General features: G+C 46.4%; 2 protein-coding genes across 2 annotated transcripts in view; one reads left to right on the top strand and one right to left on the bottom strand.

Moving 5' to 3' along the window:
* Positions 1-465: 465 nt before the first annotated feature.
* On the top strand, positions 466-5,409 carry LOC143013873 (N-lysine methyltransferase SMYD2-A-like). The gene is made up of 12 exons (XM_076167578.1): positions 466-635; positions 1,681-1,744; positions 1,856-1,966; positions 2,066-2,126; positions 2,236-2,360; positions 2,454-2,521; positions 3,183-3,285; positions 4,290-4,400; positions 4,513-4,633; positions 4,760-4,934; positions 5,030-5,138; positions 5,244-5,409. The coding sequence occupies exons 1-12, from the start codon at positions 466-468 to the stop codon at positions 5,325-5,327; spliced, it is 1,302 nt and encodes a 433-aa protein (XP_076023693.1). The 3' UTR covers positions 5,328-5,409.
* A 298-nt stretch (positions 5,410-5,707) lies between these two features.
* Positions 5,708-13,000, bottom strand: part of LOC143013724 (tyrosine-protein phosphatase non-receptor type 14-like) — a 28,734-nt gene continuing 21,441 nt past the window's right edge. The window contains exons 14-20 of the mRNA XM_076167390.1: positions 12,397-13,000; positions 10,907-11,047; positions 9,543-9,761; positions 8,389-8,517; positions 7,961-8,195; positions 7,676-7,839; positions 5,708-7,564 (exon numbers count right to left, since the gene is read on the bottom strand). The exon at positions 12,397-13,000 is cut by the window's right edge and continues 716 nt beyond it. Coding sequence (XP_076023505.1) covers positions 7,436-7,564; positions 7,676-7,839; positions 7,961-8,195; positions 8,389-8,517; positions 9,543-9,761; positions 10,907-11,047; positions 12,397-13,000 — 1,621 coding nt within the window. The 3' untranslated portion in view covers positions 5,708-7,435. The remainder of the gene's footprint in view (positions 7,565-7,675; positions 7,840-7,960; positions 8,196-8,388; positions 8,518-9,542; positions 9,762-10,906; positions 11,048-12,396) is intronic.

Raw genomic sequence — 13,000 nt, 5'->3', positions numbered from 1 at the left:
TTAAAAATAATACATGCAATAGATTTGAAAATTTAAAAGACAACAATAAATTTAAAACATTTAGAAAATTTCTCAAATTAAAATTAATATTAGAAGATAAGATACAATAGATTAAGATAGAACTTTATTTATCCAGAGGGAAATTTTTTAAAACTCTAGCTAAGGGGTGTCAAACTCAGGCCCGCAGGCCAAACCTGGCCCGCAGTGTATTTATATTTGGCCTGGGAGTGTAATCTTTTACACATTGTACATCTTTAAAAACTTTGCTTTTCCTTCTGTGTCCTCTAGATGTCACTGTGCGCTATGATCAATAATTGGAGTAGTAAGGAGGCTGGGGAGGAAGGGTGGGGGGTCTGGGTGCCCTCTCTCTCTCTCTCTCCCTCTCTCTCTCTGCCCACTCTCCCAGTTCCTTGCTTCAGGAAAGAAGTCATTCCCAGCCAGGAAGGATCAGCTGGTGGAAGCAGCATGAAGAGCGTCATCGACGGAGTGGAGCGGTTCGACAGCCCGGGCAAAGGCCGAGGACTGCGGGTCACCAGAGGCTTCAGAGTCGGGGAGCTGCTCTTCTCCAGCCCGGCGTATTCTTACGTGCTGTCGGCAAAGGAGCGAGGCTGTTACTGCGACCACTGCTTCAACAGGTGAGCGAGCCCCCTATTACGTCACAACACCGGACGTCATTGATCATTTCATCAGATTGATCAGTTCTGTAATGCATTGATCCTCCACTTTAAGCCTGTTTAGAGCTCCTCCCTCTGAAATGCAGGTGCTTCGCTTCAGATATTTTCACACACTTACACACACACACACACACACACACATGCTGATTCAGCAGTACATTCCTTCTCCTACACACCTTCCTCTTCTTCTTGACAACACAGTCTGATGTTTGCATGAGAGAGATTTCTCACTGTTACATTCAAGCTCTTCATCTTCATCTTTTTAACTATTTGCTGCAACTCTGCTAATCAAGTCCTGTTTCACCATGTGAGCGACTCTGTTCAGTCTTGTAGAGGGGCAGCTGCTTCTCCCTACATAAGGTCGACTCTATTAATACCACAGAATGTTTTAGAGCCCCTTGTTGCTATCGGTTACAGCAGGCCGCCGACAACTGCTGCTCCTTGTCTCAGCGTAATCTGAAATTTTCAGTTCTTGGTTGATACACAAACACTCACACAGAGTCTCACACCAATTCACACTTAATCACTGAATACTGATGTGCACAGAGTTCTTTGGTGTGTAGGTTGACGCCCTTTGAACTTTGCGCCCTCCTCCTCCTCCTCAGCCATGTTTCCTGTTATTATGTGATGATTAGGGTTTGTCTCCGTCCATTACATGGATGAAGATAAAGAAGAAGAAGAAGAAGAAGACCCCTTTATTGATCTCAAGATTGAGAATTTCCCTTTTTTCAGACACATGCATCTATTATATTAGCTGCACAACACACACGCACACACACAAAGCTGGAGTGTGTGCCTCCCTCCTACACACATGCACCTGAGGGGAGCAGGTCAGGGTTCTGTGCTTTGCTCAAGGGAACCTAGGCAGTGCCACTTCGGCAACTCTTTGGCTGCCAGCTTGAACCGGCTACCCTCCGGCTCCCAAGCCGAGTCCTGAGTCCCCATACAGTCACTGAGCCACTGCCAAACAAAGAGTTAAACTTGTTTTTTTGTTTGTCATTTATAGGAAAGAGGGTTTGGCGAGATGCGGGAAATGCAAGAAAGCTTTTTACTGCAACGTCAACTGCCAGGTAGGAAACACACAAGCGAGAGAGAAAACATGTGACTTAGAGCAACAACAACATGCCGGGTTTGTTTAGTTCCACAGTATCGCGTGTGTGTGTTTGTGTGTGTGTGTGTAGAAAGCGGACTGGGCCATGCACAAGCTGGAGTGTGGAGCTTTAATTGCGTTTGCTGAGAACTGGTGCCCGTCTGAAAGCTCTCGTCTGGTGGCCAGAATCCTCGCCAAGAAGGTTAGACAGTAGAAAGCTTGAAAGACGTGACAGTGTCTCCATTACTCTGCTTCACTTTGCTCCTTCTATTATTCATGCATGTTTGGTGGTTTTGTACAGAAAACACAGAAAGAAAGATGTGCGTCTGAGAAGATCCTACTGATTGGAGACATACAGTCACGTGAGTAAACGCTCCATCGACGGGAATAGTCAGGATAACATGGGAGTGTGTTTGTATTGTGTGTAAACGACATCTTAATGTTATTGTTTTTATCCACATTGTGTCTTAGACGTGGAGGATGTGGATAATGAGAAAAGAGAGATGAACGAGGGTGACATGGCCGGTTTGCATCGATTCTTTTCCAAACATCTAGACATCCCCGACCACAAAGACCTGCTCACACTCTTCTCACAGGTACTACATGTACACACACACACACACGCACACACTGTAAACACTTTCCTCTTTGTGTTCCCCTCTGAATGGTTTCTGTCTCTGCTTCATCAGGTGGCCTGTAATGGCTTCACTATCGAGGATGATGAGCTGTCCCACATGGGTACTGCCATCTACCCCGAGTAAGCAGGAAAACTCACACACACATGCAGTTCACATGAGTCACAGTACCACCCTCCCCTTAAAAGTTACCACTTTCTCTTTTGCCACTTTGATAATGAGGTACAAACACACGTCATTTCAATCCTTTCAAGGTAATTTGAAGGAAAAATGTATCTGGGAAGCTGCAAGTGAAAGTCAAATAGAGTTGAAAGTCAGTGAGCAGCATGTGTGTGTGTGTGTGTGTGTGTGTGTGTGTGTGTGTGTGTGTATTTAAAGCAACAAGAAGCGGCAACCAGATGTCCCAACAGGGCAAATTGCCGCCTTCCCAAAGGACAACTTTATCTGCTCCAGTTGGTCCTTTGGTGGGTAAAATGTGCTCCCCTGCTGGTTGTAAAATTGGCTGAGTGAAGGTGAATTTGCCCTCTCGGCTTCCTCGTCCAGCTATTTCCGGCTTCCTGCCACCCCAGGTAACGGCAAGGTCGCTGGATACTCTCAGGGACGCTCAAGACCCCTGCGTGGGCACACTTACACACACTTACACACACTTACACACAGTTACAACGCTGAATGATGCTGTGAGCACCGATACTTCAGATTCAGAGCTCACCGAGTTTCAGCCAGGAAGGGGAAGCAGAATGTTGTGTTTCCTTGTAACATTTGTTTCCTCCCTCCCTCCCCCAGTGTGGCACTGATCAACCACAGCTGTCTACCCAGCGTCATCGTCACTTTTAAGGGGACTGCGGCCGAGGTGCGGGCCGTGCGGGATATGAAGCCCGGCGATGAGGTGAGGAAATGAGACAGCTGCCCCTCAGGGGGAGGGGCAGGGGGTCAGCTTCAGTGTGTGTGTGTGTGTGTGTGTGTACATGTGTTACTAGACTGCAGAGGATGATAAACTTTTCCTTATCGTGTTCTGTCTGCCCATGTCATGGATTTCATGGGGGATGGTGGATTGGTCTCACCCATTTGAGTACACCTGGTGAGACGTTTTCACTCAGTGTGCTTCTTTAGATACAACATAAAGGGGAGCAAACACACACGGGTTGTGAATCAGCACTGCCGGCCCATGATCAGGAAAGCAGTGACTGAAAGGGTGAGCAAGGTTAAAACAGGGAGTGAACAGGTGAACTCAATCAGGTCAATGAGGAGTGAACAGGAAGTGAGGAAGGTGAAGAAAAGTAATGTCAGAATAAAATAAAATAGGAATCTTTACGACAGTTGGTGATCCACAAGTTTGTGAGTTCCAGGCCTGTTATTGTATTTAGAACTTTACAGTTTGAGCACACACTGTAAAGCTCACTTACCCACCTCACTTTCCTGTGGGTGATCAACACTGACAGACACACAGAGAACATGAGGCCTGTTCCATTCAGCTGTAAGGTGTCTGGGAAGCTTGAATCTGACTTTGGTAAATGTGTATGAACCAGTTTACTGACAGAAGCTTGGAGGCTCCACACTGGGCCATCAAGGGGGTGGGGGGTGTGTTTCACCTCAGTGTTACTGGGTCACTGGCAGGTTCCTGGTCAATGTTTCAAGAGAGCGCTTTTGTGGAACAGCAGGTGTGTGTGTGTGTGTTTGGAAGGGCTGTTTGAAGAGGCTGGGGTTATTTTGGGGCCTGGCCTTTAGACCAGTGGTGTTGGAGTTATGTCACACTGAATTTGTCTTGTAGACACTCAAACAAGATGAAGTGTTCCATGGCTGGCGAGGGTGGGATGTGTAGGACTAACACACAAACTGTCGGTGTGTGTGTGTGTGTGTGTGTGTATTTATGTGTGTGTGTGTGACCCCTAGGTGCTCATCAGCTACATAGACCTCCTCTATCCCACCGATGACCGCAACCTCAGGCTTAGAGACTCGTACTACTTCACCTGTAACTGCAAGGAATGTAAAAGCAAGTCCAAAGTAAGAGCTACACACACACACACGCACACACTCATCACTTTCATTTGATTACATAATGTTACTGATAAATATAGCCTACAAGTCTTACAGTTGCTCCTCTCTGTGCCCCCAGGACAAGGTAAAGATCAAATTACGTAAGCTGAGAGACCCCATTGAACCCGAGGTCATCAGCAACATGGTGCGCTACGCCAGGAACACCATCAGAGAGTTTCGGGCTGCCAAACACAACAAATATATCCTTGAATGTTGTTTGTTGTGTGATGGATGGATGTTATGGGTCATTACTCTTCATCTACTCAGTATTTGGCGATCCCGGTTAAACCCCTGATGGCGTTGACGTGGCCTTGACTCTTAAGCACCCCCTAGTGAGCTGCTGGAGATGTGCGAGCTAAGCCTGGAGAAGATGGGCGCCGTGTTCGATGACGCCAACGTCTACGTGCTCCACATGATGTACCAGGCCATGGGGGTTTGCCTCTACATGCAGGACTGGGAAGGAGCCATCCGCTACGGCGAGAAGCTCCTCAAACCTTACACGTATGACTAAAGCTTGTAATCGCGAGCTTTCAGAAGTACACAAATTTCAGGAAAGGTTTAGGGTGATCGATGTATTTGGTGTGTTTCCTATTCAGTCAGGTGTATCCTGCCTATTCCCTGAACGTGTCATCCATGTACCTGAAGCTGGGCAGGATATACATGGGCCTAGAGAGGCACTCCATGGGCCTGAGTGCTCTCAAGAAGGTAACGCCAGCCGCCTAAGGTCTTCCATTGGACCGGTATCATAAAAGAGCAATCCAGGGGCCAGGGGAAACACAACTCATGTATTGTGTGTTTGTGTGTTTACAGGCTATGGCCATAATGGAGGTGGCTCACGGAAAGGATCACCATTACCTGGCAGAGCTGCGCAAAGAGATGACGCCACAGAAATGAATAGAACGGATGATTCCTATACCCTCGTCAGGAGCTTTACAGAGCTGTAGGCACTTTCTTCTCCTTTTGGTACAAAGATGGACAGTTGTTTTGTTTTTTGTCTTTTATTTTTGGAGATATTGAAACGTTTCTTGTCAGCGTGTATGCAACTTTTTTAAGTGTATGCATAAAGAATACTTTTTGTACCGAACACTGGTGTAATGTTTACTTCTGGGGGGTTTGGTTCAGCAGCTGTGCCGTCTTCTGAGCAGAGGTCAGTGCAGCTTAAGTCTCCCTCAGCCAATCAGGACAGCTGCTTCTCCAGGAGGGGGCCGCAACATCCCATCGTCACGACAACGATGGTCAGCAGCCTCTAAATAAACGATCCCGTGGCAACCGTCTTAAAGAAAATAAGGCTTTATTGCATAATAACCAAGTATGACAGCTTCATACATGTCAGGGGAGGAAAAAGGCTTGATGCATTGAAAAAGCATATACAAAACATATGTACAGATACTTTGAAACATTTGGGAGTTTTGCCACAAAAAACATTAAGGGGAAAAATTAAATAAAAACAGTGGAATGCCGTGTGGGGAAATACTGACACAAACAGAAGAGAAGTGCAGCAGAACACTTATATATCAAGAGAAGCTTATACTTATCTGAGAATATATACATTGAAATATAAAAACGCATGCATAGTTTATTATGTTGCGGTATTATTAAGGTACCAAGTCAAAACGAAAACTATATAAAACATTTGTAAAAATCTTTTCCACATGCCCGTTATGTACAGTTACTGGACACGGCCGGCTTTGCATTACAATTCAATGAATGAAAAAAAAAAAGAGATTGAACAAATATGTGAAATTTGATGATGAATCTTTAACGATTGAGGCTCGTGGCGACACTATAATCTCGTGGGTTTGGATCCGATTATCAGAAATGGCAGGCTGGTCACTTATGAACCGTGCATAAAACCAAAATCCTTCAAAACAAAAGCAAATTTTACCTCCTGCAGCCAAATCAGACCGATTCTGTGAATTTCTTACAACACAAACTACTGATTTTTATTGATATCTAAAGAGGTAAAGTGGAATCTACACATCCACGTTCAGACTCATCTGACCTCTATTGAACCTCTTTAGGGTTAATCAGATAATCGGCTTCTGTTTCATAAATCAATAAGGCACAAAGATGTGGTGACTGCATAATGTACTCAGTACGTACTGAAATTGCGTCAGTTTAACAGAACGCTAACGTAAACTTTGAAATGCTTCAGGTGAGAAATGTATTGATCTTTACGGATCACAGGCAGCTGTGCTTCCAAACATTATAGTTAAAGGTACTTAGGGGATCTTAACAGAAATAGAGTGAGTTGAATTCAACCTAATGAAACAAACACGACAGGTACGCACGCCAATGCTGCATCCAACAGCAAAGGTGACCACGATGTTGATAGAAAATAAATAAAAACAACAAACATTTCTTATAATGTTGACGCAAAAGTTTCCTGTATGACTCGACACTCTGTTAGAACTCAAAGAACACTTTAAAACAGTTAAAGAATACTTTTGTTTGGCAAACTCTTTCAGTGTACATCAAAAAGGAGAAAGTACTGATAATACTGCTGCCACCTAGTGTTCATGCAGCTCACTGCCGTCCTCTGTGATGGCAAAGTGATGATGAGAAATGTGTCAGACAGGAGAAATTGAGATTTGATTTCTCAGGGAATCTGAAAAAATGACCTCACACACATTCTTACACGCCTTACTCCGCCCGAACGTTGGAAGAAACCAAAACACTCAAAGACGCCAAATGTGCACGACCCACATAGGACCAGGACCAGATTCAAACCCAGCGTCTGTTTATAACAAACTGAGACACCATGCTGGCTATTTAACATTGTAATTTTGAAATGTATCTCAAAACTGGCAACTCGAGAGAATTTAGTAAACAACTGTTCCACTTACTCGCTGAATACACTTCTGATGCTTTGAACACTTAAGATTCAAACCAGGACGTTTACACACACACTCGCCTTCCTGGAAGTGAGTCTGTACGCAAATGAGGAAGAGAAGTGACTGATGCACAGGCCCGGTGTGTTGCAGTACCACTGGAACGTGGGTTCAGATGAGGCGGGAGTTCTTGAGGAACTGGATGAGGACCTGGTAGACAAACTTGTACTGTGAAATGGTCTGAACCATCAGCATCCTCTGCTGCCTCAGCTCGGACAACATGGTGGGGACCTCCACCGCCTGAAGAAGGATGGAAAAATAGAAACCATTAGTCTGGATGAAGATAATCTATGAAATGGATTCAGTTTCTTGCTGGATGAAATGAAACTGATGGTCAGTCTGCCTCGTCACCTCATTGTGCTCCAGGCAGCTGATCATGAGCTCAGTGAGGATGACCACTCCTGTGCGACCCACGCCTGCACTACAGTGCACAACCACAGGGGGGTTGAGGCTTTTTGAGGTGTCCAGCATGGAGTTTGTATGTCTCCTCACAGACTGGATCTCCTCCAGGTAGGCTGCATAGGAACCATAACACAGTATTAACACCTGAGCGACAACAGATGATACATCACAAGCACGAGGACACGAGGACACAAGGACACGAGGACACAAGGACACAAGGACGTCTCCACTTACAGAGGAATCCCTGGACGTATTCAGGACACCCATGCTCAGGCCAGTCTGTGTATTGCAGGTGCCAGACCGTCCTCTCCTGGCCCGACAGCAAGTGTTTGACCTTTAACCCCGTGGTGGCGTAGCATCCCGAGTCTGTGCGGAATTTGGTGGTGACCTTGAACTTGCCGTGAGTGGCCGAGTTGTGCTTGGAGCCCAGCTTGGGCCAGTAACGGTGACTCTTGGACCTGCCACCCTCCTGGAATGGTTGGAGGTTGATGAGGAGGAAGAGAGGGAGGGAAAACAAGGATGATGAAGAATGAAACATACCGGGTGAGCTGTGTGAATTTCATACACACAATTCTGTTATCACACTTCTCACAGACGGACAACAGCTGCTGCCCGCTGAAAAGATGACCACATCTGCGAGTGTTGTGTGTGTGAGTGGGTACCTCTTCAGCAGTAACCATGGCGATGACGTTGACCCCTTGCTCCCAGACCATCTGCCAGAAGTCGGCGCAGGTGTTGGCTAGGGGGCCCTGGGTGGCGATGTAGTGCCACTCCTCCCCACTGATTATCACCTGGGTGGCGCACACACACACACACACACACACACACACACACACACACACACACACACACACACACACACACACACAGAAAGAACCAGTTAGTAAGATTACATTTTCTGTTCGAACCAATAACAGAAAACACTGACAGTATCAACTACCGCCACTAGAGGGCAGTAACACGAGCTGTTGGTCTTCTCTCTCTTACTTATACTTCCCTCATTAGTAATCATACAGGCACACACACACACAAACACACACTTTAATTGCACACCATCAGTAGACCCTCTGGAGTGTCATTACATAACTCCTCAGGCCACTTTGTGAATGTAAACACCATATTATGGGATGTTTGAGGAATAAATAAGGTCTTATTTTCTCTGGCACCTTAAACGCTTTAAATGGTTTACACCATAAAGGACGATGATTTACTGATACTTGCCCTGCAGTAACTCTCTCTCTAACACACACACACACACACACACACAGAATGCTTTGCCACACACAAGCTTGCACATAGATGCAAAGTTGTGTGTCTCGCGCATGCACACACACACACACACACACACACACACACACACACACACACACACACACACACACACGGTTGAAAAGAGAACAAACAGAGGGCCAGTGAGAGCAGCTCAGGTTGACTTAAGAGGGTTTGGAGTTTGGACCACATTCTTTGGGAATTCCGCGAGCTTAAAGAGTTCCAAACAAGCTTGAATGGCTGCCTTTCATCCTTCCCTTCCACTCCTCCCCTGCTTACAAATGACCACAACAAAGACGGCCAGACAGCTCAGAGTGTCTCGGTTATAGTCTACGATGTTTAATTTAACAATTTATGATGACAAGACGCCAAAGCACTTTGAGTCTAACGCTCATTAAAGGCCAGACTAATAAACTTCCCCTCTATTGGTTCATACAGATAAACGACAGAGCAGGTGACGGCGGTGTGGTATGTTGAGCCGAAGAGGTAGTTACCGCAGCTCTGACCTCTGACCTCTGACCCCCCACCGCCAACCCGTGTGACGCACCTTGATGTGCGAGGCGTTGATGTATCCCGTGTTGTTCTCTTTGTTGGGCACCAGCTCAACGCGGTTCTCCTCGTACGGGACGACGTCGCGGAAGCGGTTACGCTCGGTGTTCTCTGGCAGCGTCGCCGTGGTGATCAGGCAGTCGGCCCTCTTCTTGGCCACGTGTTCGTACTCGGTGAAGACGCGCTCTTCCTCCAGCTTCAGCTCCAACGTCTTACACTGGGAAAGAAAGAGAGAGAGAGAGAGGGAGAGAGAGAGAGAGAGAGAGAGAGAGAGAGGGGGCTGATTAATAGAATTCCAAGCTACACATCATTCAACAGTGTCCCTTTCAATCCCAAAAAGCCTTTTATCCGTTTACATTCCACCATATCAAACACTATTCAGGCCCAGGAATTCCAGAAATCTATATAGAAGATACATCAGCATTTCTTAACGCTCAGTATCAATGGGTTGAATACAAGCTTTAGCATCAAAGCGCTCCAGGCTTGTATAATGGAATATGGTGGGGTGTGTGTGTGTGTGTGTGTGTAAGAGTATGAGGTCTTTAGCGTGGATGTTTACGGGGCGAGTCATTGCTGAGAGGGACAGCGTCTCTGTCTCCACGTCTCTCTTTCTATCACTCTTTCTCTGGTGCTTGCTCCGTCTCTCCCGGGTCACATTCTTTACATACCAGCGGCCTGGAGGCGATAAGCACCATCATGCCACGCGTTCCACAGCCCACTAGGACCTCGGCCCCCCGTTAGCTTAGCAACCGCCGCGACAAAGGCTGCTGCTTCACACCTCCACACTCCGTAGATCATAAAACCGACGTGTTTCAACGTCTCGCGTTAAATTAGTGCGATTGTCCAGCGGGTTTATAGGTTCTATAGAGACTTCACTCATTCATCTCTGTCACCACCAGCAAGTGAGGTCACTGTTATGATGCAATAATGATAAAACACAAAGTAAAAAGTTCTACGAAGGGATTCAAATTATACTAATGTAAGGACAGAAAAACAACGAGGATACATTTATATTGTGAACTTGAATGATGGACATGAATGATGACGTGAATGATGAAGATGGAGTGAGATTTCCATTTTTAATTCCTCCTGTAAAGCACTTTGAAAGTTGAGTTTTTGGACTACAAATAAACTTAGTCAATCTCAGTCAATATTAACATAAATAAATTGATCATTTGAGGTATTACTGGAAAATAAAACACACATTGCATCTGTATTACATAAAACTACAGTCTTGAAAGTAAAATGCAACAAGCAGCAACACAAAACACTACTAATGTAATCAATCAATAGATCATCTTCTTAAAAAACACCCAAATTGACACACAGGTAAACGGTTATGGTGAGAAATGAGCTTCTTACCCGTTCGTCCGTGCCTGTCTTAGCACTGTCCTCTGCTGGACTCTCGGGGACAGGCATGCGGGCCACGTAGAGGCCGTTGAGGGCAGCCATCATCAGCGGCCTCTTCATGGAGTCCACAGACATCTTCTGTCTCTCCAGCGTCTTCAATGAGAGAAGAAGAGTCCTGGTGTCAATCAATCAGTCATCCATCCCCCCTCTGAATTATCAAGTCAGTCGAGCCCCTGGACAGTTTGCTCATTTCACCATCACTCTTCGTCCTCTTTGGTGTCTCTCCCCCCCCCCCCCCCCCGACCCCCCCGACCCCACCCACCCACCACCCACCTACCTCCTCAGCGTCCCGTCCTCTGCTCTGTGCGGACATGTCCTGCCTCTGTTCCCTCGTGTCTTTTCCTCTCTTACCGTCATACTCAAACTCTGACCCACATCACACGGTCCCTCCTACCCTCCAGGGATTACACCTCCTAATCTCTGCTGCTGTTAAACCTCGAGGACAGCTGGACCCATAACCCCCCCCTCGCCTCACAGCCCCTTTGGGACAGTCCAAACAACAGCTTGGGGTCCCCGCAGGGGGGTGGGGGACCTTTTAGGTATGAGATGAACCAAATGGTGAGAAATAACATTTGCTGGAAGCGAATAATGTTTGGAACTTTAAAGGGTTTGATTGCACGCATGAAGGTGTACCAGCAAATGTTTATTTACTCCCAAATGATTCCATTTATGTATATTAACTTAGATATAAATATCTGTGCATTAACAGAGAATTTACACACGCAAGCACATCCAAAGTGTAATCTGGGGGGTTTATGGGGTCTTAGCTGCCTGGGGAACCTTGTGCTCTCCTCTCAGGTGCTAAACCCAGAGATTAGTGCTAATCAGGGGAGAAACAACCAAACAAACAACAACAAGCTGCAACACCATGTTCGCAGATATGTTTAGTCTTAAGGCGCTTTGCAATAAACTGTTTGCGATGTTTAAAAGGTTATACTGTTTTTTATAAAGTTTTGTGGACGTGTGTTTAACTGTTATGTCTAGATTTACTGATGGTTTTGTTTTGATCACATTACAGGTGCAGCTCAATAAATTAGAATATGGAATCTTCCCCATGATTGTGTCGCCAACTGAACCAGACTGAGAGACAATGACAAGGCTCAGGAAACCTCAGCAGGTGATTTGAGTTAATGAGCTGATTAGAGTGAGACACTGTGAGGCTACAATATTGAACTTTAAGCTGTAAGCCATAATCATCAAAATTAAAACAAATAAAGGCTGGAAATATGACACTTTGTGTATAATGAATCTATAATATATGAGAGTTTCACTTTTTAAATTGAATTACTGAAATAAATGAACTTTCCCACGATATTCTAATTCACTGAGCTGCACCTGTATATCACACGATAGGACGTGTTTCTATTATTCTGCACACCCAAGTAATAATGGCTGAATTCCATTTCGATGTGCCAGTGTTGCATTAGTAGCGATGACCTCACCCTCTGAGCGATCTCCCGCTCCACTATGCTGTCCTCTAAGGAGAACATCTCTGACACGGGCCTCTCTTTGACGGGTTCCTTCCTCACTCTCTCCTTCACGCTGGTCAGGTCCGGTTCTGATATGGAGGGGCCTAGAACGGCTCCGTTCACCCCACCCTGGTCCCCTCGGGTCAACGTACCACCACCACCACCACCTCCACCTGCACCGCCACAGCCAGGCCCGGCTGCTGCGCCGCTCGGGCCCTGGGCAGGTTTGAGCCCTTGGTTTGGGTCCATTGGTCCCTGGTTGCTTTGTGGTGCTTGAGTGTGGTTGTGGTGGTGAGTGTGGTTGTGACTGTGGGTGTGGGTGCGAATCTGAGTGTTGCTCGACGGTCGAGGAGGCCCTGGATACTCAGGCGGAGGTTTGTTGGGGAGCTTCGCCAGAGCAGCCTGGAGCTGAGCACTGATGCTGATGTCCTCATTGAGACCCGGGATCTGAACGTCCAGCTCCGGTCTCTCCTCTTCCTCCTCCTCCTCTTCGCTCTCACTGCTGTGGATGAGCATGGTGGCATTGGAGAGAGTTTTCTGATGCTGGTAGATCACCGGCCCAGGGGGCTCTATAGAG

The sequence above is a fragment of the Genypterus blacodes genome, unplaced genomic scaffold, assembly GCF_046128005.1.
Source record: "Genypterus blacodes isolate CSIRO-AG114 ecotype Tasmania unplaced genomic scaffold, CSIRO-AGI_Gbla_v1 ptg000013l_1, whole genome shotgun sequence".
In the NCBI taxonomy this organism is placed as follows: domain Eukaryota; kingdom Metazoa; phylum Chordata; class Actinopteri; order Ophidiiformes; family Ophidiidae; genus Genypterus; species Genypterus blacodes.
This window is presented reverse-complemented; position numbering and strand designations above follow the sequence as displayed.

Excerpts from the sequence above, each read along its gene's own strand:
- LOC143013873 (XM_076167578.1), top strand. The coding sequence starts at position 466 with ATGAAGAGCGTCATCGACGGAGTGGAGCGGTTCGACAGCCCGGGCAAA. Across the intron at positions 2,127-2,235 it reads GATTGGAGACATACAGTCAC|ACGTGGAGGATGTGGATAAT; the intron begins GTGAGTAAACGC and ends ATTGTGTCTTAG. Across the intron at positions 4,634-4,759 it reads GGCTGCCAAACACAACAAAT|CCCCTAGTGAGCTGCTGGAG; the intron begins ATATCCTTGAAT and ends ACTCTTAAGCAC.